Raw genomic sequence first — 24,092 nt, forward strand, 5'->3', positions numbered from 1 at the left:
AAAAAAAAAAATCAGGTGAAAGGAAGCCTCTGCCTCCTCCTGGGGCAGTCCCCGCGATGACAGGGGCACTCTGCGCCAGACCCGCTGGAGGGAGAGGAGCCGGAGGGGCGCGTGGGCGGCAGGTCCCCTCAGACTGCTGTTCAGCCCAGGGACCGCGGCCTTGGCAGGGATGGGGAGGAGGTAAGAAGTGACCTCCGAGATAAGGAGTGACCCAGCCAGCAGCGGAGCCAGCGGAGGGGGCGGGGCCGCTCCTCTCTGAGGACCTTCCCCTGGGGGCACTTTAAGGGACAGGTGTCATTTGATCCCGCTTCCAAAGAAAACCGAGCTGGGAAGGGCTCTGGGCTCTCCCGGAGGGGTCCCCGTGAAAAGCACTCTACTCTTCGGGGCGGCCCTGACTCCAGAGTCGGGGAGGGCACACGTAGGGGTCTGACACCATGGGAGTGGGGACAGATGGGAACTTCCAGGCAGACGCCGGGACGGGCCGGGACGGGCCGGGTTCCGTTGGGTCTTGGAGGGGCTGGGGCGTCTCGGGAAAGGCTCAAAGCCTCTAGAGGCCGGGGGCTAGAAGAGGTTGGTCTTCAGGGCGGGACCGGGCTTCCGGTGAAAGGAGGACAGAACGCCCGAGAAGGGCCCGGGCCCGGGCTCCGCCGGCTGCCAGGCCTTAAGCAGCTCGGCCGCGCCCGTGCCGGGCCCGCCGCCCCCACCGCCCGCCACGCCGGCCCACAGCGCGCCCTTGAGAGGCTGGGGCCCGGGCCCGGGTCCGGGCCCAGAGCCCAGGGCGGCGGGCAGCGGACTGGGGCTCAGGCGCGGGCTGGTCAGGCTGGGTGCGGGCGGCGGCGGCGGCAGCGATGCGGTGCTGTCGGGCGTGGGGCTGCACGTGGACTCCTTGGAGTCGTCGTCCTCGGACGAGCAGCGCGCCTCGCCCTTTTTGGCTCCCGCCGTGCCCGCCGCGCCCTTGGCGCTGGCCGCGCGCTCCTGTTTGCGGAACTTGGCCCGGCGGTTCTGGAACCAGACCTGCGGGCACAGGAGGCCAGTCAGCCGGCATGTCGGTCGGAAAGGGACCGGTGCGCCGCCTTGTGAGCGCTGGCTCTCAGCCCTCCTTCACCCCGCCAGTTGCCCTCTCAGCGTCCCCCCACCCCCACCCCCGATCTAGGTCGTCGGCTTTGTGCCCTTGGAATCTGCTCACTCAGGGACCCCGCTGCTTCCCAGTATTCTTGGTCTCCTGTAGGGAACTCTTCCTTTGCCCTCTTTTAGGAAGCCTCTCTGCCGCCTGGGGGGTTAGGGCATTGGGGAGACCTTTTGTCCAGCGCCTTGCGTCAAGGCGGCCAGTTGATCCTCTGTACTCAGACAACAGGATCCGCCCCGGCCTTTACTTTACTTTACTGCCCTGCGCCTGTCCTGGGCTCAGCGTTTCGCCGCTGCCGCCGCCGCCATCACCTACCACCACCACCACAGCAGCGTTGGGGAGGAGCTCCCCGAGGTGCTGCCTGTCCATTCCCCCCACCGACCCTGAAGCCGCCCGGGATCCCTCTCCCCACTAGGCCCCTCTTCTTCTCAAGCATCTTGTGAAGCGAGACTGAAGAGGAAGTCCAAATGGAGCAGCATGGCCCTAAGCAGCTCAGGTCCCCCAGGGCCTTCAAGTCCCAGCCCCCGCTGCCTCCTCCGGCTGACCCCAGACTGCACCCTGCTCCTCAGCCCTCAATCCTGGCTTCCACAATGCAGCTGTCCGCGAACCCCAGGCGTAGGGCACGGACCCGGCGCAGCCCTCCGCGCGCATACACGCACCTGCACACGAGCCTCGGTGAGGTCGATCTTGAGTGCCAGCTCCTCGCGCGTGTAAATGTCTGGGTAGTGGGTCTCCGCGAAGACGCGCTCCAGCTCCTTGAGCTGCGCGCTAGTGAAAGTGGTGCGGATGCGCCGCTGCTTGCGTTTCTCGTGCAGGCCTGACGGCTCTGGGAAGAACTTGTAGGGCACTGAGGGTGTGTGGGGGAGGGCGGGGGGGGGGGCAACGAGGGTGGACGGGGTCAGAGGCAGAGTTCAGCCGGCTGTGTCCTGCCCCAGAGGGACTGGTGCACCACCCCTAGCCCTACCCTGGCCCCTGGGCGTCATCCCTCTGCATGGCTCTGCGGCCCGCAGCAATGAAGGAGGCCCCCGGGCGCAAGGAACCAGGAGCCCGGGAGCGGGAGAGTGGGCTGAAACCAGGAAACCAGAGGAGGCCTCCCGACCTGCCGACCTGCCATTGGTTCCCGCCCGCTTCCCTCAGCCTCTCTGCCTGCCTGACTTCAGGTCCTGCTCTGTCCAGCCTAGCCCTGGATGTGCATCGGGTCCCAGCAGCAGCAGGAGGTCCCGGGGGCAGTCACGAGCCCCCTTCCCCACTGAGGGCCTCCTGCGGGTCCACTGCCATGCTCCCTGGGTGTGCACACTTGGCCCCTCTCCCTCCCTCCCCCACCAGCTCCTTGCTTTCCTCAGCTCTGTCTCACATCCTCGCTCCCCCCCAGGTGCACCCCTCTCTTCTTCCTCATCTGAATCTCTCTTCAACTTCCCTCTTCTGGCCACTCTTCTCTTTGTGCCCACAGGGAAGGATTCTTATTTCTCCCCTACCCAAGTTCCTCCATCTCCTTTTGCACCCCCCCCATACCTTCTCACATCCCTGCCAAGGCAATCCCCCCTCCTCCCCCCCATCTCTTGCTCCCCTCCCCCCCCCCAGTCTCACTGCCCCCCAGTCTGGGTTTCTGACACTAGCTTCCCATCCATGTTCTCCGAGGGGTCCCAGTCTCCTTCATCTTTGTCCTACCTCTCTGGGTCCCCGTCACCCCTCATCCTCGTTACCAACATCCCACTCCTATCGCCATCTTTCTGAACTCCGTCTCCAGTCTTCCTTCAGCCCCCATTCCCCATAATTCCTGCCCCTGTCACCTGGTTCTTACCTGCAGCCCTCCAACCTGGGATCCCCATTCTCTCAGGTCCCCCAGTCTTCCCATCTCTCTACCTTAGCCCCATCCCTCTGGGCTCAGAACACCATCACTCTGGGGCCCATGCTCCCCACCTCCCCAGTCTCCATCCTCATCTGGCCCAGGGTTCCCACCCCTGTTCCAGACGGCCTACATCTCCCTGGTTCTCCTTTCTACAGACCCATGTGTCCCCCACCCTGCACCCCCAGGCCAGGGCTCCTACTTGGGTCCCTAGTGGTCTTCCTAGGTGGGAAGGAGACAGGGAGGTTGGGTGGGGCAGGCTGGGACTCTCATCCGAGGGATAGGGATGGCTGAGCGGCTCAGGGACGGAGGGTTCTGCCAGGGACTTGCCTCTAACGGTGGCGTGGGGGCCCAGGAGCTCTGGCTTCTGCAGGACTGTAGCTGGGAGAGTCCCGGGCAGGGGCGGGAGGAGGGGGAAGTGAAAGTGGCTTAATGACCTAAGCCCCCTTCTCTGCAGCCTATGGGAACTGGTTTTGGGGATGCAGAAGGTGTGAGTCCAAGGCAGGGAGGGAGGGGCCTGGTGGTGCCGGGGGCTCTAAGAAGCTTCCCATATGGGCTGCTCAGCCGCCGCATGGGTCCTTGCTGGGGAGGAAGGTTGTGTTTGCGCACCACAAGGGACTGAGGCGATCTGACTGGACCACCGAGCTAGGAGCCTCTTGTGAGGATCCAGGTTATGGAGAGGTTGATGGTCAGCCTTTGAGAGTGATCAGAGAGGGCCTAGTGAGGAATCCAGCTGGACCGAGGACTTGTTTCCTTGGTCCGAAGAGATTTGGCAGCGCGAGAAAGGGGTGGCCGGTATGAGAGGGTGGGGCTCGTCCCTGCCCAAGGGAAACCTCATGTTACTGGGGTCTTGCAGGGCGTTGGAGGGCCTGGTCAAGGCGGGGATGGGGGTGGTCGTGGGGGCAAGTCGTATTCACTCGTAGGGCAGGGGCTGCGGGATCCGCAGGATTTGGAGGGAGTGTTGGGCCGGGGCGGCGCTCACCTGCCGAGTAGGGCGCGGGCTGGTGGTCGCGTAGGGCGCCAAGCGCGCAGTTGGAGGAGCCGAGTGCGGGGCAGGGCGGCCCCGCCGCGGGGAAGGCGGGTCGCAAGGGGCTGTATTGGAAGCCGCCAGGCTGGCTGCAGGCGCCGAAGTCGCCGTAGGCGGACGCCTCCATGGCCGCCACGCACGAGTCGTACGAATTGAGGTAGGAGTAGTCCATCGGCCCGGGGGGCGGGGGCGGGGGGCCGGGCCGGGCCGGGTCGGGGTCTGGGTCCGGGTCCGGGTGGAGGTCGGGACGGAGGTTCGAGCGCCAGGCGCTGAGGACCCGAGGCTGGCTCTGAGCGCCAGAGAGTCCGCCCGCCCCGTCGCGGCCGCACTCTGCCCGGGTGCAACGCAAGTGCAGCCCGGCCGGACCGCGCGCCTTTTAACGCGCAGGACCCCGCGGAGGGGGGCGGGGCGGGGCGAGCTCCGAGGGGGCGGGGCCTAGGAGGCCCAGGCCCCGCCCTCAGCCACCCCGACCCCCCACCCCAAAGGGTCCCTGCCGCGCTCTTAGGGCTCCCGAGGTGCCGGGCGGAGCTGCGCGGACCGGATCCCCAGGGCCCTCATCCTGCTCCAGTCAGCACCAGACCTTCGGTGTCTACGCATCGTGCTCAGCCGGAGGGTCTCGACCTCTTTCCCAGGCCTCTCCACCTGCGGCCCCGCGGGAGCCCGGGGAGGCAGGCCCGGCGGCGCTCGTGTGAAGAAGTTAATTCAATTTGCCCCGATAACCGAGTTATTCCGATCCCGCCCCGCAGTCCCGCCCCCAGCGCAGTCCCATCCCAGCGGGGTCGGTGGAGGCAGCCCTTGGAGGGGGGCTGGAGACGGAGACGAGGAGGGGACGGAGCCTGGGACGGGGACGGGCAGGGGACGTGGATGCAGGGAGAAGACGGAAAGGCAGGGACAGAAACGGTGATGGAGACGGGGACAAGAGAGACGCCGATGGGGACAGAGACAGATGGGGGCAAGGCAGAGACAGAGTGGGAGGTGGGGACAGAACGGGGACCGAGAAAGAATGAGGCGGGGATAGGGCTGCGACGCGGGCGGCAGCAAGGGCTGCGACCGAGAGCCGCAGCCGGAGGAGGCAAACGCAAATGGAGGGACCGTCGCGGAGACCGAGGCCAGGGGCAGACGCCAGAGAGGGAGCCTCCAGGGAGCCCAGACGCGCGAGCAGGAGCCCGCAGGGCCGGGGGATGCTGAGCGAGGCGCGGGGGCGGCCCCGGGGGAGCGTCCCCAGCCGGTTCTCCGCGTCCCGTGCAGTCCTGAATGCCGCACACGCTGCACCTCCACCACCCCGCCTGCCTCAGTCCTCCTCTCCAGGGTCCCCCCCCCCCCGCTCAGTCCCCCTCCCCAGCCAGCAGGCTGGGACCCTCTGACGGGAGTCCGGGCTCCGGGCGTGGTGTGTGGCGGGTGTCAGGACCGGGAGCAACCTTGGCGGCCTCTTTTCCTCCCACCCTCCTCCAGAGGCCCTTTCTGCCTCCAGAAAGCCACCTCTACCCCGTCTGCTGCAGGCCACCGCTGGCCCTTCATGGATTCAGGCCCCGGCTGTGGGACAGCGGCACACACCGGAATTTAGACCAGGCGGAGACAGAAAATTCAGGTGCCCCTGGAGCTCACTGGGCAGCGGCCCCCTAGCCCCCAGTCCTCTCCATCAGCACCTGCGCAGGTCTTGGGGGGGGGGCGGGGGCAGACACCCTCATGTCCACAAAGTCCTTGGGGATGGAGAGCAGGACTGCTGCAGTCCCCGTCACTGTGTTCCCCAACACACTGAGGGCATGGGCCTCCTCCTGTCATCCCGGGTCCTTTCTTCTCGCAAGGGCCAGCCCCTTCTCTAAGTACCCCAGCCAGATTGCTTGGAGGCATTTGCTCAGATGACTTATTTTTCCCCAAACTTTTTATTGTCATAATAAAATCCATAGAATACTTCCCATCTTCACCATTTTCAGAGTGTGGTTCGGTGTGAACTACACTCATAATAGCGAGCAATCCTCACCCCCATTCATCTCGGCTACTCTTTCATCTGGTGAACTGGAAACTCCGCCCATTAAGTAGGAACTCCTCCCTCCCCAGCCCCTACTAATCACCACTCTTTCTGTGAGTGTGACGAAGTATCTCATCTAAATGCCCTCAGACAGCCCGTATATTTTTATGACTGGCTTATTTCACTGAGCGTTAACACCTGCACCTTCCATCCACCTGTGGCATATGTCAGAATTTCCTCTTTTAAAGGCTGAATAATATTCCAGTGTCTGCATATCGTTTCCTTTCCTTAACCGCTCATCCCTACACAGCCACTTGAGTTACTTCCACATTTCATCTCTTGTGAAAAACACGCTGTTGATGGGGATATAGGTGTCTCTTTGGGATCCTACCTTCGATTATTTTTTTAAAAAAGATTTATGTGTTTATGTTTATTTATTTAGTTGAAAGGCAGAAAAAGAAAGAAAGAAGGAGAGAGAGTGAGGGAGGAAGGGAGGGAGAGAGAGAGAGAGAGAGAGAGAGACTTCCCAGCTGCTGGTTCACTCCCCAAATGGCCAGATCTTCGAGGCTGAAGCCAGGAGCCAGGAACTTTGTTCAGTTCTCCCACGTGGGTGGCAGGAGCTCAGGTACCTCATTAGTTCAGAAGCAGAGCATCTGGGACCTGAACTGGTGCTCTGATATGGGATGCCAGCCTTGCGAGTGGCGACTTAACCTGCCTTGCCCCAGTGCTGGCACCACTGCCTGCAATTCTTTTGGCTACGCATCCAGCAGTAGAATTGTTGGATTAGATGATGATTTTATCTGTAGTTTTTGAGGATTCATGCTGGGTACTGTCTTCCTCCTCCTCCTCCTCCTCCTCCTCCTCCTCCTCTTCTTCTTCTTCTTCTTTTTTGACAGGCAGAGTTAGACAGTGAGAGAGAGAGAAAGACAGAGAGAAAGGTCTTCCTTCCGTTGGTTCACTTTCCAGATGGCCGCTACGGCTGGCGTGCTGCGCTGATCCGAAGCCAGGATCCAGGCGCTTCCTCCTGGTCTCCCATGCGGGTGCAGGGCCCAAGCACTTGGACCATCCTCCACTGCCTTCCCGGGCCACAGCAGAGAGCTGGACTGGAAGAGGAGAAACCGGGACAGAACTGGCGCCCCAACCGGGACTAGAACCCGGAGAGCCAGCGCTGCAGACGGAAGATTAGCCTAGTGAGCCACGGCACCAGCTGGGTACTGTCTTCTACAGCAACTGTGCATTTTGCATTCCCAGCAGGAGTGCACAGGGGTTCCAACTTTCCCCCATCCTCACCAACACTTGCTGTTTTCTGTTTTTTCTTAAATGACTTTTCAGGTCGAAATGTGGAGGGGGTGGCATCCGACAGCTCAACAAGTGGCCCCATGCTGCTCTATTTCTCCAGTCCTTTTCTGGGGTCGTGGGGGTAGGGGAGGGAGGAGAGCAGGGAGCAGTGGCTCCTCCCCACCACCCTTGAGGTGCTGTCCCCAGAGTCCTCATCATACTGTTGTGAGTGGAAGCTGAGCTGGAGCAGGCTTGCCAGTGTAGCTTCTGATGACTTGGAGAGCCCACCCTCTGCGGCAGGGTCACCACCGTCTGGGTCTGCTGCAGGACTGGCACTCTTCCCACCCCCAGGTATCTACCAACTCCATTTGCAGCCTTCTTTCAAATCCCTGTCCTCTCCTGGTGTGCTGTCTGGCCCAGGCAAACACACTTGGTGAATATTTGGTGTCAGTCTCTTCTTCCTGCTGGGACCTGAGGACACCCCGTCCTCCACTAAGTGCCATTTTTGTCTTTGACTTCTAGTGCGAGGTCTCTGCAGAGCTCAGAACGGCCATGTCACAAGGATTCTGGAAGAATGAGCAAAGAATCCAGTTCTGCAGATCTTTTTTGGGTGTCTGATCCCTGATGAGCCCTTAGGAGGGACCAGGGAGTGAATCGATCCTGGGTGCTTTCTATAAGACTCTCCTGTACCATGGGCATGTAGGAAGTTATCTCTGGAGTGAGGGGTTGCTCATTAGAATGTTTCAGCTGTTTGTGCAAGAAAATGGCACCCAGAAGGTTGGTGGACTCTCTCAAAAAGGGTGAGATTTAAAAAGTTAGGTTGGTGGGGCTGGCACTGTTGTGCAGCGGGCTAACACCCTGGCCTGAAGCACCAGCATCCCATATGGGCGCCGGTTCAAGACCTGGCTGCTCCACTTCTGATCCAGCTCTCTGGATGGCCCAAGAACTTGGGCCCCTGCACCTGCGTGGGAGACCCAGAAGAAGCTCCTGGCTCCTGGCTTCGGATCTCAGCAGCTCTGGCTGTTGGGGCCAACTGGGGAGTGAACCAGCAGATGGAAGACCTCTCTCTCTGTCTGTCTCTGCCTCTCCTTCTCTCTCTGTAACTCTGCCTTTCAAATAAATAAATCTTAAAAAAAAAAAAAGAAGGTCGGTGCTCCCAACCACGCTACGTATACATACCTCATCCAGGTTGTTGTCCATGGGAAGGGACCTTCCCAAGGGCTGCGAGAGTGGACACAGGCGGGTGGGCGCCCCAGCACCACAGCTGCCTCTTGGGAACCATCTCCTCCATCTGCAGGGCTACCCGGGGGGCGGTCGCTCTCACCTAATCCTGCCCTTGGTCGCAATCATCCTGCCCAAAGATGGGGCCATGAAACCCGTCCTCATCGTGGTCTTAGACAAGTCACTCTTTTTTTTTTTTTTTTTTTAAGATTTATTTATTTACCTGAAAGGCAGAGTTACACAGAGAGAGGAGAGGGAGAGAGAGAGAGAGGGAGAGAGAGAGAGAGAGAGAGAGATCTTCTGTCCGCTGGTTTACTCCCCAACTGGCTACAACAGCCGGAGCTGTGCTGATCTGAAGCTGAGAGCCAGGAGTTTCTTCTGGGTCTCCCACATGGGTATAGGGCCCCAAGCACTTGGGCCATCCTCCACTGCTTTCCCAGGCCATAGCAGAGAACTGGATTGGAAGAGGAGCAGCTGGGACACGATGCCGGCACTGCAGGTGGCGGCTTTACTCGCTACGCCACAGCGCCGGCCTCACAAGTCACTCTTTTTTGGGTGTTGAAAACCATAAATACTCAGGAACTGTGTGCAGCCATGTCTTCCATCATTGAAGACAAGGAAGGCGCCCTGCAGAGAAGAAAGAAGAGAGAAGCAGTTGAGCCAAGAGCTCAAGAGAATCACGCTGGGATTTAAGCTCCCAGTTTCGGTCACTCCTGAGACATCCTTACTCGTTGTTCAAATGACTATTGTTGTTCTGCTCTTTATTGGATTTTATTACCCAGCATATTCTTTAGGTTTAATCTAGTTCTAGCTGGATTCCTGTCACTTCCAACGAAAAAATCCAAATAAACACTTGGTACAGGTGTGTAGCAATGCAAATGGCGGAAACGAAACTTCGGGAACTGGTCCTGGGGATGCTGAGGGTGGGATGCGGTGAGAATCTCCTGTCCTGAGCCAGGAAACCATGCCCTTGCTGGGGAGAGGGAGGCAGCTGGGAATACCAGTGCATGCTGTGTTTCAGAACTTGACCTCAGCCTCCTCCACTGCCCATGGTTGTAGCTCCGGAGGGCTAAGCAGGAAAATGGGAGTGGGTCAGAGTGCGCTGACTGCTTGGCGGCCTCAGGAACTTGCTTCCAGACAGGGCAAGGGAGCGGCATTGTGGCGTAATGGGTAAAACCACCGTCTCTGATGCTGGCATCCCATATGGGCGCAGGTGCGAGTCCTGGCTGATCCGCTCCTGATCCAGCTCCCTGTTAATGGCCTGGGAAAGGCAACAGAAGATGCTGGGGCCCCTGCACCCATGTGGAAGACCTGGATGAAGCTTCTGGCTTCAGATCAGCTCAGCTCTAGCCGTTGCAGCCACTTGGGGAGTGAACCAGTGGGTGGAAGACGTCTCTCTCTCTCTCTCTCTCTCTGTAACTCTGATTCTCAAAATAAATTAATTTAAAACAGAGAAAGGGCAAGAAGAGAGAGAGAGAGAGAGAGCGAGTGAGCGAGGAGCCTGACTGTGTACCTTGGGCAAGGAGCCTCTGCCTGGGACCGGCAATCTGAGGTCACTGCAGGAGGATAATCATGTGTTCCCCAAAAGGTCATGGTCAAATTCTCTGCCACACCCTAGAGTGATCGTATTGGTTAGGAAATTACGACTATCTGACAAGGGAAATAGGGGACCTGGGGCCACCCCCGTGGAACTGGGGCAGCGTGGCTCTCCCAGCCTGCCTTGCCCCGAAACAATGGAACATTTGTTATTCCCTTTCAGCATCTGGGGTCCGAAGCCACTTCTCAGCTGGAGACAGCGCCCACCTAACAGATGTCAGCCTCTTGCTTTCTGAGCCGCCCTCGCAACCAGGGTGCAGACAATCACCTTCTGTGGCTAAGGAAGCAGGGACTCAGGGACCAAGAAGCTCTGCCCAGGGACAACGGGGTTGCAGCAGGGGCACTTGGCAGCAGCAAGAGTCCAGGGGCCACCACTGTGCCAGAGGCAGGGTGGACGGCACTGCCCTCGGGGAGACAACTCCACAGCTCCAGGGCATTCCACTCTCACACGTGGCTCTGCACTTGGTCCTCCAGTTGCTTTAGTAATTCTCTGAGATACCTAATACTAATACTTTTTTTAATTTAGCAAAATTATGTTTTGCTTATATAAGATGGAGTAGAGGAAGGCATTTGGCCTAGCAGTTAAGACACCACTTGGGACACCGGCATCCCGGATCAGTGCCTGGGTTCGAGGCCCAGCTCCACTCCCAATTCTCGCTTCCTGCTGATGTGCACCCTGGGTGGCAGCAAGGAGTTGGGTCAAGTAGTTGGGTCCCTGCCACCCCTGTGGGAGACTTGGGTTAAGCTTCTGGCTCTTGGCTTTGGCCTGGTTCAGCTTCAGTTGTTGTGGGCGTTGAGGGAGTGAACCCGCAGTTTGGAGCTCTGCTGTTTCTCCGCCTTGTAAAAAAAATAAATAATTACAGACAGAAAACGGAGTCGCTTTCTGTTGCTGACTTACACAGAAATTGGTACTGGATTGGCTGAGGGTATTCGACTTTCAGAGAAATGGCTGGAATCTGGGAATGGTGGCTCCGTCTGCCTGGAACTAAAGGCAGTGGAAATTCGGAGGTGGAGGGCCACTCGGTGGCCAAAGGATTCCTCAGTTGGTCGAACCGGAGTGAGGTATCCACTAAGAGCACAGGCTTGGGGGACATAGGGATCAGTAGGACGGAGGTAGCTGGAGAGCTTAGAGAGAGAATAAGAAGAGGATAAAAAGGGACCGGCACTGTGGCACAGTGGGTTAAAGCCCTTGGCTATGGCACCAGCATCCCATATGGGCACTGGTTCTAGTCCCGGTTGCTCCACTTCCAATCCAGCTCTCTGCTATGGCCTGGGAAAGCAGTGGAGGATGGCCAAGTCCTTGGGCCCCTGCACCCACGTGGGAGACCAGGAAGAAGCTCCTGGCTCCTGGCTTCAGATCAGCTCAGCTCTGGCCATTGCAGTCATTTGGGGAGTGAACCAGTGGATGGAAGACCTCTCTCTCTGGCTCTACCTCTTTCTGTAACTCTGTCTTTCAAGTAAATAAAAATAAATCTTTTTAAAAAAGAAGAGGATAAAGAATCAAACTCCAAGTTTGCTCCTATATGAGAGCTGTAGGAGCACCAGAAGAGGAACACGCTGCGACATGTTTATACGAGAGGATTTGGATGGCTGAGAGCGCTGAGCCCAATATGAGTTAGGGTTAGGTTGGGTGCACATAAGGGAAAATACAAAGCAACAATGGTGTAATAAAATCACTGATAATTTATTCACTTAAGACAAGTTGGGAGATAGGGGACTCTGGGGCTGGTGTGTTTGCTCCATGGGCATCAGGGCCCATACACCTTTCTTTTTCTGTTTAACCTTCCTAGTGTATGGTTTCTGTTCTCAAGGTTCTAAGATGGCTGCTGGATTTCCAGCCATCACACCCCCATCTTGAGCAGCAAGAATGAACTAGAAAGAAAACATCTCTCAGAGAAACATCCCTGTAAGTGTATCTCTCAGGAAAACATCCTATAAGGAACCTTCCTAGAAGTTCCATGCAATACTTATGTTTACTTTGTGCTTGTCTGAGTTTAGCCATATGGCCACAAAAAACAGAAAGAGGGGCTAGGAATAGGTAGGATTTTAACTGGGCATATTACTATCCAAAGTAAAATAGGGACTTTTCCAAAAGTACATATTTATTTGAAATGCAGAGTTGCAGAAAGAGGGAGAGACAGAGAGATTTTCCATCTGTTAGTTCACTCTCCAAATGGCTGCAACGGCCAGGAGCCAGGAACTTCTTCCAGGTCCCCCACTTGGGTGCAGGTGCCCAAGCACTTGGGCCATCTTCCGCTGCTTTCCCAGGCCATTAGCAGGGAGCTGGATGGGAAGTGGAGCAGCTGGAACTCGAACCGGCGCCCATATGGGATGCCGGCACTGCAGGCAGTGGCTTTACTGGCTACGCCACAGCCACAACACTGGACGCGAGCCCTTCATGTATACAGGGCTTTGAGGCCGGAAGCAGTGGAATCAGAGTCTGAAGTAGAAGAGATTAATATGGGGACGATTCTCATGGCTCACTGGAGGAGAAATGTGGTGGGCGTGGGCGTGGCTGGCCTCTGGGGGCTGACGAGAACTCCAGAGAACAGTGGCTAAGGAAGGGGCACCTCAGTCCTGCGGCCACAGGAAAGTGAGTTTGGCCGAGAACCTGAATGAACTTGGGAGCACTTCCCTCCAGCTGACAATGCAGGGAGGGCGTTAGCAGGTGAGACCCCAGCCGTGCCAGGCTAGTCTTCTGACTTACAGAACTGTGAACTTAAACATGTTTATTTTCAATTTATTTGAGAGGTATCTTTCATCCACTGATTGGTTCTCTCCCAAATGCTGGCAACAGCCATGACTGGGCCAGGCTGAAGCCAGAAGCCTGGGACTCCATCCAGGTCTCCCAAGGGTGCCAGGGACCCAAGCATTTGAGCCATCATCTGCTGCCTTCCCAGACACACTAGCAGAGAGCTGGATTGGAAGCAGAATAGTTGGGACTGGAATCGACATTCCAAAGTAGGATGCGGACTTCCCAAGTGGTGGCTTACCCCACTGCGCCATGATGCTCACCCCATGTATTTACTTTTGTGAGAAACTGCCAGACCTTTTCCCAAAGGGCCATGCCATGATGCACTGCTGTCAACAATGCATACTGTGGTTGTTCCACAGCCTCCTTAACACTGAACAGTGTCGAGGCCAGCGCTGTGGCGCAGCAGGTTAAGCAGTCACATGGAACACAAGCATCCCACATGAGCACCGGTTCGAGTCTCGGCTTATTTCAGTTCAGATCCAGCTCCCTGTTAATGGCCTGGGAAAGCAGCAGAAGGTGCCCAAGTCCTTGGGCCCTGCCACTCACATGGGGGACCCGGATAGAGCACGTGATCGCTGGCTTCAGCTTGGTCCAATCCTGGCCACTGCTGCCATTTGAGGAGTGAACCAGCAGATGCAAGATGTCTCTCTCTCTCTTTCAATCTCTCTGTAACTTTGCCTTTCAAATCAATGAATAATTTATTATGTTTAAAAAATATTTATTTATTTATTTAAAAGGCAGAGAGAGAGAGAGGTTTTTCATCCTCTGGTTCACTCCTCAAATGGCTGCAACAGTTGGAACTGGGCCAAGCTGAAGCAGGAGCCAGGATCTTCTTCTGGATCTCTCAAATGGGTGCAGGGACCCAAGCACTTAGGCCGTCTTCTGCTGCTTGCCCAGGCAATACTAGAGAGCTGGATCAAAAGTGGAGCAGCTGGGCTCAAACCAGCACCCATACGGGATGCTGGCAATGCGGGCAGCGCTTTTACCTGCTATGTCGCAGCACCATCCCAATAAATAGGTTCTTTAAAAAAGATTTACTTGGCCGGTGCCACAGCTCACTAGTGCCTGCGGCGCCGGCACTCTGGGTTCTAGTCCCGATTGGGGCGCCAGTTCTGTCCTGGTTGCTCCTCTTCCAGTCCAGCTCTCTGCTGTGGCCCGGGAAGGCAGTGGAGGATGGCCCAAGTGCTTGGGCCCTGCACCTGCATGGGAGACCAGGAGGAAGCACCTGGCTCCTGGCTTCGGATCGGCACAGTGCACCGGCCGTAGTGACCATTTGGGGGGTGAAACAACGGAAGGAAGAACTTTCTCTCTGTCTCTCTATCACTGTCTAACTCTGCCTGTCCAAAAAAAATTTTTTTTACTTATTTTACTTGAAAGTCACAGTTACACAGAGAGAGGAGAGGGAGTGAGGGAGAGAAGGAGAGAGGGAGAGAGGTCTTTCATTTGCTGGTTCACGCCCCAGATGACCGCAACGGCCAGAACTGTGCCGATCGAAGTCAGGAGCCAGGAGCTTCCTCCAGGTCTCCCACGTGGGTGCAGGGGCCCAAGGACTTGGGCCATCTTCTACTGCTTTCTCAGGCCAAAGCAGAGAGCTGGATCAGAAGTGGAGCAGCTGGAACTCAAACTGTCGCCCATATGGAATGCTGGCACTGCAGGCAGTGGTTTTACCTGCTACGCCACAGTGCCAGTGCCCAATAGATTTTTTAAAAAAATTTAATAGTGTCGGTTTAAAAAAGCTATGCACTCTGGTGGATATACAATGGATTACATTCTTCTTAAATTTATTTTTTCTTTATCTGAGAAGCAGAAGTAGAGAGAGAGAGAGAAAAAAACAAAAAACAAAAAACAATACTCTTCTATTTGCTAGATGCCTGCAGCGGCCAGGGCTAGGCCTCCTAGGGTGCACATTAGCCGGAAGTTGGAATTGGGAGTGGCACTCGGATATGGGATGTGGGCATCCCAAGTGGAGCCGTAACCACTGTGTCAGATGCCCGCCCTGTAGTGGATGCATTGTTTTAAGCTGGTTGACCGACAGCAGGATTCCAGGCCGAAGTTAAATGAAATGAAGATGCCAAGACCCCTAGGTATAATGCAGACGAGGTGTATGACCCCCTCCCTCCCAGCCCTGCCCTCTGGGAGGCCCAGGAAACATTCTTCCCTAAGGCACTGAGAAACACGCCTGTGCCGGGGCTGCAGCGTGAAGGCTGGAGAGCTGGGGCTGTACTGGACGGCCAGGCCGTGCCCGCCACCGTCGGGCAGCTGTTCTGAGTGGTCTGACCTGCACGGAGCCTCAGTGGCTCATCACTGAGGTCCTAGAGCTAAGATCTTACGGATTTGTGAAACCAAGCAAATTCCCTGCAGCTGGGGACAAGGGGGCCAATGTAAGACAGCAAGACGGACGCCGAGGGCCCGCTCTTTCCTGGCCTGCGTGAGTTCACGGAGCCCGGGGAATGAAGTAAAGTCAGACTCGCAGAGGCAGGGTTTATTAACATCTGCCTATCTTTTTTTTTTTTTTTTCTTTTTTAACGATTTATTTATTTGAGAGGCAGAGTTACAGAGAGAGAGAGGAGAGACAGAGAAAGGTCTTCTATCCGCTGCTTCACTCCCCAAATGGCCGCAACGGCTGGAGCTGTGCTGATTAGAAACCAGGAGCCAGGAGCCAGGAGCTTCTTCCAGATCTCCCATGTGGAAGATGGCCCAAGTGCTTGGGCCCTGTACCTGCATGGGAGACCAGGAGGAAGCACCTGGCTCCTGGCTTCGGATCGGCACAGTGCACCGGCCGTAGTGACCATTTGGGGGGTGAACCAACGGAAGGAAGACCTTTCTCTCTGTCTCTCTATCACTGTCTAACTCTGCCTGTCCAAAAAAAAAAAAAAAAAAAGATTTACTTATTTTACTTGAAAGTCACAGTTACACAGAGAGAGGAGAGGGAGAGAGGGAGAGAGGGAGAGAGGGAGAGAGGGAGAGAGGGAGAGAGGGAGAGAGGGAGAGAGGGAGAGAGGGAGAGAGGGAGAGAGGGAGAGAGGGAGAGAGGTTCACGCCCCAGATGACCGCAACGGCCAGAATTGTGCCAATCGAAGCCAGGAGCCAGAGCAGAGGAGGTTCCTCTGGGCCTGCAGGGGCAGCAGCGCCCACTCCCTCTGTGCCACAAGCTGGCCCGCAGAGACTGCTGCCCATGGCTTCCCATAGCCGTCACACTGCTCCGCCCCGAGCAGGGCCCCACCTGCGTGGCAGGCAATGCTGGGTCCTGCTCTGGCCTGGGTGTGGATTATCTCCACCAGAGAGCCTGAGGAAATTGGGCGGCCAATGAGTGGTGTTGGGCCTTGAAGGGGTAATTGGGCCGTTGAAAGGGCTCCGTGCTCTGTGCTCTCCTCGTGGGGGTGAGTTCTCACTCTCCTGGGAAGGGATTAGTGCTCCGGCAGTGGGTGGGGTACAGCGAGCCTGGCCCTCCTCTCACTCTGCCTGCCAGCTCTCCAGGTGCGCCCCCTGCACACGCCTTCCTTGTGAGCTGGTGACGCCTTCACTGGAGCGAGCAGACACCACACCACGCCCAGGTATTTTTGTTACAGCGACGGCAAATGGACAGAGACCAGTGCTCTGGGTGCCTGCGCTGGTGCGTGCTGTCGGCGTTGGGGGTTATGGCCCTCCCACTCGGTGTGTGGGGCGATGGCCTTGGTCTGAGGGCGCGGCCCTCTGATTTTGTCTGGTGAGCGCCTTCCCGTGACTGCTGTGCTGCGTAGACGCCCCGTGGGGCGAGGTGGTTTTGTTCAAACCTCCTCCCAAGTTCTGAATCAGGGTGATGGTTTTCTCACGGTGGAGTTTTGAGGGTTCTTGGTGTATTTGGGGTATGCAGGCGTTGGATAAATGAGTGCAGTCTTTTATCAGGTGTGTGTCATGCAAAGCTGTTCTAGTCTATGGCTGTCTTTTCATTCTCTTATTTTTGGAGTAGAAGTTTGATTTTGATACTTTAACTCCTGTGCCCTTCCCCACAGGGATTTGTTTTTTAACATTTATTTGTTTATTTGAAAGGCAAAGTTACAGAAAGAGAGAACAGTTTACTGGCTCACTCCCCCAAATAGCTTACAACAACCAGGGCTGAGCCGGGAATTCCATCTGGATCTCCCTCGTGAGTGCAGGGGCCCAAGCACTTGGGTCATCTTCCCCTGTTTTCTAGGCACATTAGCAGAGAGCTGGCTTGGAAGTGGAGCACCTGGGCCTTGAACCGGGGCTCACATGGGACGCTGGTGTGGCAGGCAGCAGCTTAACCTTTGGTGTTGTATCCCAACGTCACGTGGATTTTCTCCTATGCTACCTTGCAGGTGTTTGCGTTTTGCACCTTACGTTTGGGTTATGATCTGTTTACATAGATGGTCTCAACGATTTTTCCAAATGAAAATCTGTATAATGGCAAGGACATCACCTCTCTTCTCCACCTCGCTCTGTCGCTCTGTTTGCACACCCCAGCTTCCAAACCGTTTTGGTATTACTCTTCATGTATGTAGATAAAGAGCAATTGGAGCCAAGGTTCTGGAGGCTCACAGGTGTCGGGCTCTGTCGTGGGGCTTTGCGTGTGCTGTTTAATATTTGGAAAAACCTCCTATTGGAGGAACTAAGTGGAGACTTCACAGTTTGTGGGAAGTGGAGTGAAACGATGGTGCAGGGGACGACGTTCGGCCTGTTGGTTAGGACACCCTCGTCCTCGCCCGCCGTGTGGGAGTGCCGGTGCCAATGCCTGCCTCCAGCGTCCTGCTAACGTGGGCCCCTGGAGGCAGCTGTGATGGCTCAACTAATCGAGTTCCTGCCACCCCCGGCTCCTGGCTTTAGCCTCACATAGTGTGGGCATTCGAGGAGTAAACTCGTGGGTGGGAGCTCTTCCTGTCAAATAAGAAGACAAGACAATTGGCATTTCCACGAACTGTTTTCATATTTTGAGTCCCATTTTGGAGATGAGAAAATCAAGTCCCAGAGAGGTTAAGTAATTTACTGAAGGTGTGGCTAGCGAATGGCAGCGCTGGGGTTTGGTCCTAGACTGCATGCTGTTCCAGTGCGCTCTACTGTAGTTTCTTTCCCTTCCTTCCTCTCTCTCTCTCTCTCTTTTTTTTTTTTTTTAATATTTATGCATTTGAAAGTCAGAGTTGGGCCACGCTCAAGCCAGGAGCCTCTTCCAGGTCTCCCATGTGGGCAGCAGGGGCCCAAGCACTTGGTCCATCTCCGCTGCTTTCCCAGGAGCATTAGCAGGGGGCTGAATCAGAAGTGGAGCAGCTGGGACTTGAACTGGCGTCCATATGGGATGCAAGCATCTCAGGTGGTGATTTACCTACTATGCTGCAATGCCGGTTCTCCTTTCCCCTCCCCTCCCCTCCCCTCCCCTCCCCTCCCCTCCCCTCCCCTCCCCTCCCCTTTTTCTGGTGTAATATCTTTATTGCAACGTCTGGTCTTGGAAATCAGCTACCTTGATGCTCCGGGACTACTGTGACCGCCTGATGGCGTCTCAGCCCGGAAAGTGGCTGCCACTGAGAACGTCTTGGGTGCCACCGACACTGTTGATGGCTCCGTGAAGCTGCCCTCCTCCGTTGCACTTGGACGTCTGCCTCTGGCCTGTGCTGGCCTCAGGTGTGAGCCATCTCTGGCTCCCCCCATGGCGTCACTGACGACGTCTGGTGGTGCTCAGCTCTGCCCGAGCTTCCTGGATCTCTCCATTTCAGTGTGAATACTCACTCTTCACACCACTCGAGCCCTCAGTGTATTTCCCTGAGTATAAAATATTGATCATAGCAAACACCTCTATACACCACCAGGAAGGATAAAACTACCAAAAGTTGCGATGCTTTCTTGTCAATTAAAACTTTTTATTATATACACATTTCTGTGTTTTCATCCACGTGGAAGGCGGAGTGACAGAAGGAAAGATTTTTCTGTTACTCCCCAAATGGCTGCAACAGCTGAGGCTGGTCCAGGCTGAAGCCAGGCGGCTGGGACTCTGCCCTGGTCTCCCTGTGGGCGCAGGGGCCCAAGCACTTGGGTTGTCCTCTGCTGCTTTCCCAGACGCACAAGCAGGCAGCTGGACGGGAATGGACTCACCGGTGCTCTCATGTGGGAGGCCGGTGCTGCGTGACCCGCTGTGGCTCAGCACCGGCCCCTACTTTTCCACGTCTTGATCACTGTCACTCCTAAGGATTACAGAATCCTCTCTGCACAGTCGGTGGGACACAGTGGTGCCACAGTTCTCACCCTGCAGACATCTCTTCTGCAGGTTTCTGGGGGCAGACGGCTGTCACTCCCCGTCCCCCCGCCTCGGTCACAGACTCCCACACCCGCGCTTCACGCTGGGTGCCTTTGCAGTATCTCCTGCCGTAGTAGGTGTCTAGCTCCCTGCCCCCTTGAGGTTGAACCCGGCCCTGTGACTTGCTTTGACCCAGGCAGGTTAGTAGACAGGAAAGGAGCGGAGGTTTCAATGCACCTATGTAACCTGGCTGGCTTCTTGCGCTTGCGCAGCCCACTATGAAAAGAGCGTGGCTTGGATGGTTGTTGGTGAAAGAGAATGAGAACACGGGGAGAAGACCTCCACGCAAACCTCGGGCTCGCCGAGCCCAGCCATACTAGGGTGCAGATCCATGACTGTGAACAATTTGAGTGATTGTAAGCTACGGAAGGTTTGAGGTTTTCTTCTATTACATAGAAAAAACTGACAAATATGAGAGTATTTCAAAAGGTTTGTAGAAAACAGAATTAAAAGAAATATTTTGGCGCCAAAGTATTTTGAACCCATGTATACAAGGGGACTTCAAAAAGTCCTTAGTGTGATTATGGGGCCGGTGCTGTGGCGCGGTGGGTGACTCTGCTGCCTGTAGTGCTGGTATCCCATGTGGGTATTAGTTCAAGTCCCAGCTGCTCCTCTTCCCATCCAGCTCTCTGCTATGGCCTGGGAAAGCAGTAGAAGATGGCCCAAGTCCTTGGGCCCCTGCACCTGCGTGGGAGACCTGGAAGAAGCTCCAAGCTCTTGGCTTTGGCCTGGCCCAGCCCCTGCTATTGTGGCCATTTGTGGAGTGAACCAACAGATGAAAGATCTCTCTTTTCTTGCCCTCTCTGTGTAAATCTGACTTTTAAATAAGTAAATAAATTTTTAAAAAGTATGATATGAAAACAAATTTCAAATTGTTTAGCACCAAACTTTATCCTTCAATTGCATTGTGCCGTGAACCTCTTGCGGTCTCCGTGTCTACCTCCTTGCTGTCTTGTTCCAGTCAGGACCGGCAGGGCTCTGCAGGGCTCTTGCTCTGGGTGTTCCTTTGCTTCTCTCTTGGGCTGGATGCTCCACTCGCTGAACTCTGATTCCTTTTTTACTTGGTTTATGTCCTTGTTTTTAGGAAGCACATCCTCCAGTAGATTTTTGAGAATGTGTGGAGGGAATATTTTTTGGGATCCCAAATGTTTGTTGTGCCAGCACATCTGATGGGTGATTTGCCCGAGGTGTGGATTTCTAGGTGGAAAGTACTTTTCTCTCCGAATTTTGAAGCAGTTCTCAGTTGTGCTCAGCTTCCTGTGTCGTATTTGAGGGATGTGCTTGCAGTTCTGCATCTTTCATACATGACTTATTTTGCCTTTGGAGGCTCTGTGTCCTCAGTGTCTGATACTTCACAGTGACTTGTCTGGGAATCTATTTCCAACCACAGGCGTTGGGTTTTCAGCCTGAAAATTCGGGTCCCACAGTGATGGCAATGCTTCTGGAGCTCTGTACCTGGCACTGTTCTCTCCCTCACTGAATCCCTTTTGTTTTTGAAACTCCTGTTAGGCGGATGTTAGAAACCCTCGATGATTTTTGTAGTTTTGTTTGTCCCTTTTCATTTCCTTTTTTTTTTTTTTTTTTTAATTTTTGACAGGCAGAGTGGACAGTGAGAGAGAGAGACAGAGAGAGGAAGGTCTTCCTTTTTGCCGTTGGTTCACCCTCCAATGGCCGCCGCTGCAGCCGGCGCACCGCGCTGATCCGATGGCAGGAGCCAGGATCCAGGTGCTTTTCCTGGTCTCCCATGGGGTGCAGGGCCCAAGCACCTGGGCCATCCTCCACTGCACTCCCTGGCCACAGCAGAGAGCTGGCCTGGAAGAGGGGCAACCGGGACAGAATCCGGCGCCCCAACCGGGTCTAGAACCCGGTGTGCCGGCGCCACAAGGTGGAGGATTAGCCTATTGAGCCACGGCGCCGACTTTTCATTTCCTATTTTTTAAAAATTTTTTTTGACAGGCAGAGTAGACAGTGAGAGAGAGAGAGAGACAGAGAGAAAGGTCTTCCTTTTGCTGTTGGTTCACCCTCCAATGGCCGCTGCAGCCGGTGTGCTGCAGCCGGCGCACCGCACTGATCCGAAGGCAGGAGCCAGGTGCTTCTCCTGGTCTCCCATGGGGTGCAGGGCCCAAGCACTTGGGCCATCCTCCACTGCACTCCCTGGCCACAGCAGAGAGCTGGCCTGGAAGAGGGGCAACTGGGACTGAATCCGGCGCCCCGACCGGGACTAGAACCTGGTGTGCCGGCACCACAGGTGGAGGATTAGCCTATTGAGTCGCTCACCAGCCTGGTCTGGTCTTTTCTTTCTTTCTTTCTTTCTTTCTTTCTTTCTTTCTTTCTTTCTTTCTTTCTTTCTTTCTTTCTTTCAAGATTTATTTATTTGTGTGAGATAAAATTACAAGGAGGGAGGCCGGGCACCGCAGCTCAATAGGCTAATCCTCCGCCTGTGGCGCCTGCACCCTGGTGCTAGTCCCAGTTGGGGCGCCGGATTCTGTCCCGGTTGCTCCTCTTCCAGTCCAGCTCTCTGCTATGACCCAGGAGTACAGTGGAGGATGGCCCAAGTCCTTGGGCCCTGCACCCGCATGGGAGACCAGGAGGAAGCACCTGGCTCCTGCCATCGGGTCAGCGTGGTGCGGCGGCCATTGGAGGGTGAACCAACGGAAAAGGAAGACCTTTCTCTGCCTCTCTCTCACTGTCCACTCTGCCTGTAAAAAAAAAATTTAAAAAAAATTAGAGGGAGGGACAGAGAAAAGTCTTCCATCTACTGGTTCACTTTCCAAATGGCTGCAATGGCCAGAGCTGAGCCGATCTGAAGCCAGGAGATTCTTCTGGGTCTCCCATGTGGGTGCAGGGGGCCATTTTCTGCTTTCCCAGGCCATCAGCAGGGAGCTGAATCAGAATTGGAGCAGCAGGAAAATGAACCGGTGCCCATATGGGATGCCAGCATTGCAGGTGCAGGCTTAACCCGCCCATCATAGCGCCGGCCCCTATTTTGGTCTTTCATGTTCAAGCTTTGTTCACGTCTGGTGGCTCTTGTTGCTTTGTTTTGCTTTGCTTTTTAAAGATTTATTTATTTGAAAGAGTTACAGAGAGAGAGAGAGGTCTTCCATCTGCTGGTTCACTCCCCAATTGGCCACAATGGCTGGAGCTATGCTGATCCGAAGCCAGGAGCCAGGAGCTTCTTCTGGGTCTCCCACGTGGGTGCAGTGACTCAAGCACTTGGACCATCTTCCACTGCTTTCCCAGGCCATGACAGAGAGCTGGATCAGAAGTGGAGCAGCCAGGACTTGAACTGGCGCCCACATGGGATGCCGGGACTGCAAGCGGCGGCTTTACCCGCTATGCCACAGAGCTGGCTCCTCTTGTTGCTTTTCGTATTTAAGGGTATGGTAACAAAACGTGTTTTAGAAGTTCTATGTGTGTGGTTGTGAACCTGTATGCAGGAGTGTGAGTGTGTATATGAGAGTGTGCCAGAGTGTGTGGTGGCGGGTGTGAGTGTATGAGTGTCATGAATGTGTGTGTGCATGGGTGTGTGACAGTGTGTGCGCATTTGTGTGAGTGTGCACACATGAGTGTCAGTGTATGTGGGAGAGTGCATGTATGAGAGTGTGTGTGATGGTGAGTGTGTGCTCAAATGTTCATGAGTGTGTGAGACTGTGTGTGCATGAGTGTGTGTGAGAGTGGGCATGCACTGAGTTTGTGAAACACAGTTTTGCTGTATGGTGACTGGCTAGGGACTTGGTCATTTTGCTGGAGAACACAAATGTCACGGGTATCTATAAATCTTTTCTCTGGGGTCATTAATATCTTCAGAGACAAATCTTCGGATGTTCTGCCCAGGTGGGGAATAAGCCTCACTCCATTGTCCTTGGAGCTGTGAGCCAGAGGGCCTGGGACTGACAGTGGACTGACAGTGGACTTGTTCTCAATTTTGCTTCCTTTTTTTTTTTTTTTTGGACAGGCAGAGTAGACAGTGAGAGAGAGAGAAAGGTCTTCCTTTGCCGTTGGTTCACCCTCCAATGGCCGCCGCGGCTGGCGTGCTGCGGCCGGCGCACCACGCTGATCCAATGGCAGGAGCCAGGTACTTATCCTGGTCTCCCATGGGGTGCAGGGCCCAAGCACTTGGGCCATCCTCCACTGCACTCCCTGGCCACAGCAGAGAGCTGGCCTGGAAGAGGGGCAACTGGGACAGAATCCGGTGTGCCGGTGCCACAAGGTGGAGGATTAGCCTAGTGAGCTGCGGCGCCGGCCGACCTCCCTTCTCTAGCTACAGGGCTCCACTCTCAGTTCTGCTACCTGCTCTATTATTTTCTTCATGTTTTCAATTTTTAATAGAATACAGAAATATGTTAGAGAAGGCAGCTTAGAAAAAGATAGCTCATCCCAAATAAAAGCCCATGTTCTAGCAGAGAAATTTAAAAAAATGAAGAGACTGGGAGGGAGGGAAGGAGGAAGAGAAAATCATATTATTAGAATTATATCTGAACTATATTGAATCTGTTAAAAACTAAAAAAAATTTAAAATAGCTGTCTAAAATCTTAAATGATAAATAGAAAGTACAGAAAAGGCCAGTGCCACGGCTCACTAGGCTAACCCTCCTCCTGTGGCCCGCCAATGCACACCTTGGGCGCCGTCGGACGATGGCCCAAGTACCTGGGGGCACTGCCACCTGTGTGGGAGACCTGGATGGAGTTCCTGGCTCCTGGTTTCAGCCTGGCCCAGCTGTTCTGGGCATTTGAGGAGTGGACTAGTGAGTGGAAGATCTTTCTATTTGTCTCTGTCTCTCCCTCTTTCTGTGTCTCTCTGCCTTTCAAATAAATAAATCTTAAGGGAAAAAAGGTGACAATTAGCATTCCAAAAGCCGTCTAAGAGAGAGGCAGGCAGAAGGCTCGCTGTGTGCAGCAGCTCATGTCAGCAGCAGTGCACGGATGTCCATTTTCTACTCAGCAGTAATGAGTCTCTCAGTCCAGCCTGAATTCAAGGGGAGAGGAATTAA

General features: G+C 55.3%; 1 protein-coding gene across 1 annotated transcript; it reads right to left on the minus strand.

The window, feature by feature from the left end:
* Positions 1 to 428: 428 nt before the first annotated feature.
* On the minus strand, positions 429 to 4,317 carry PHOX2A (paired like homeobox 2A). Its single transcript, XM_002708523.6, has 3 exons — positions 3,955 to 4,317; positions 1,786 to 1,973; positions 429 to 1,014 (listed from the first exon to the last, which is right to left on the minus strand). Exons 1-3 carry the CDS (start codon positions 4,169 to 4,171, stop codon positions 562 to 564), a joined length of 858 nt encoding a protein of 285 aa, XP_002708569.2. The 5' UTR covers positions 4,172 to 4,317; the 3' UTR covers positions 429 to 561.
* Positions 4,318 to 24,092: the final 19,775 nt, after the last annotated feature.

Source organism: Oryctolagus cuniculus, chromosome 1 (assembly GCF_051225735.1).
Source record: "Oryctolagus cuniculus isolate XC-2025 breed Fujian yellow rabbit chromosome 1, ASM5122573v1, whole genome shotgun sequence".
Lineage (NCBI taxonomy): Eukaryota > Metazoa > Chordata > Mammalia > Lagomorpha > Leporidae > Oryctolagus > Oryctolagus cuniculus.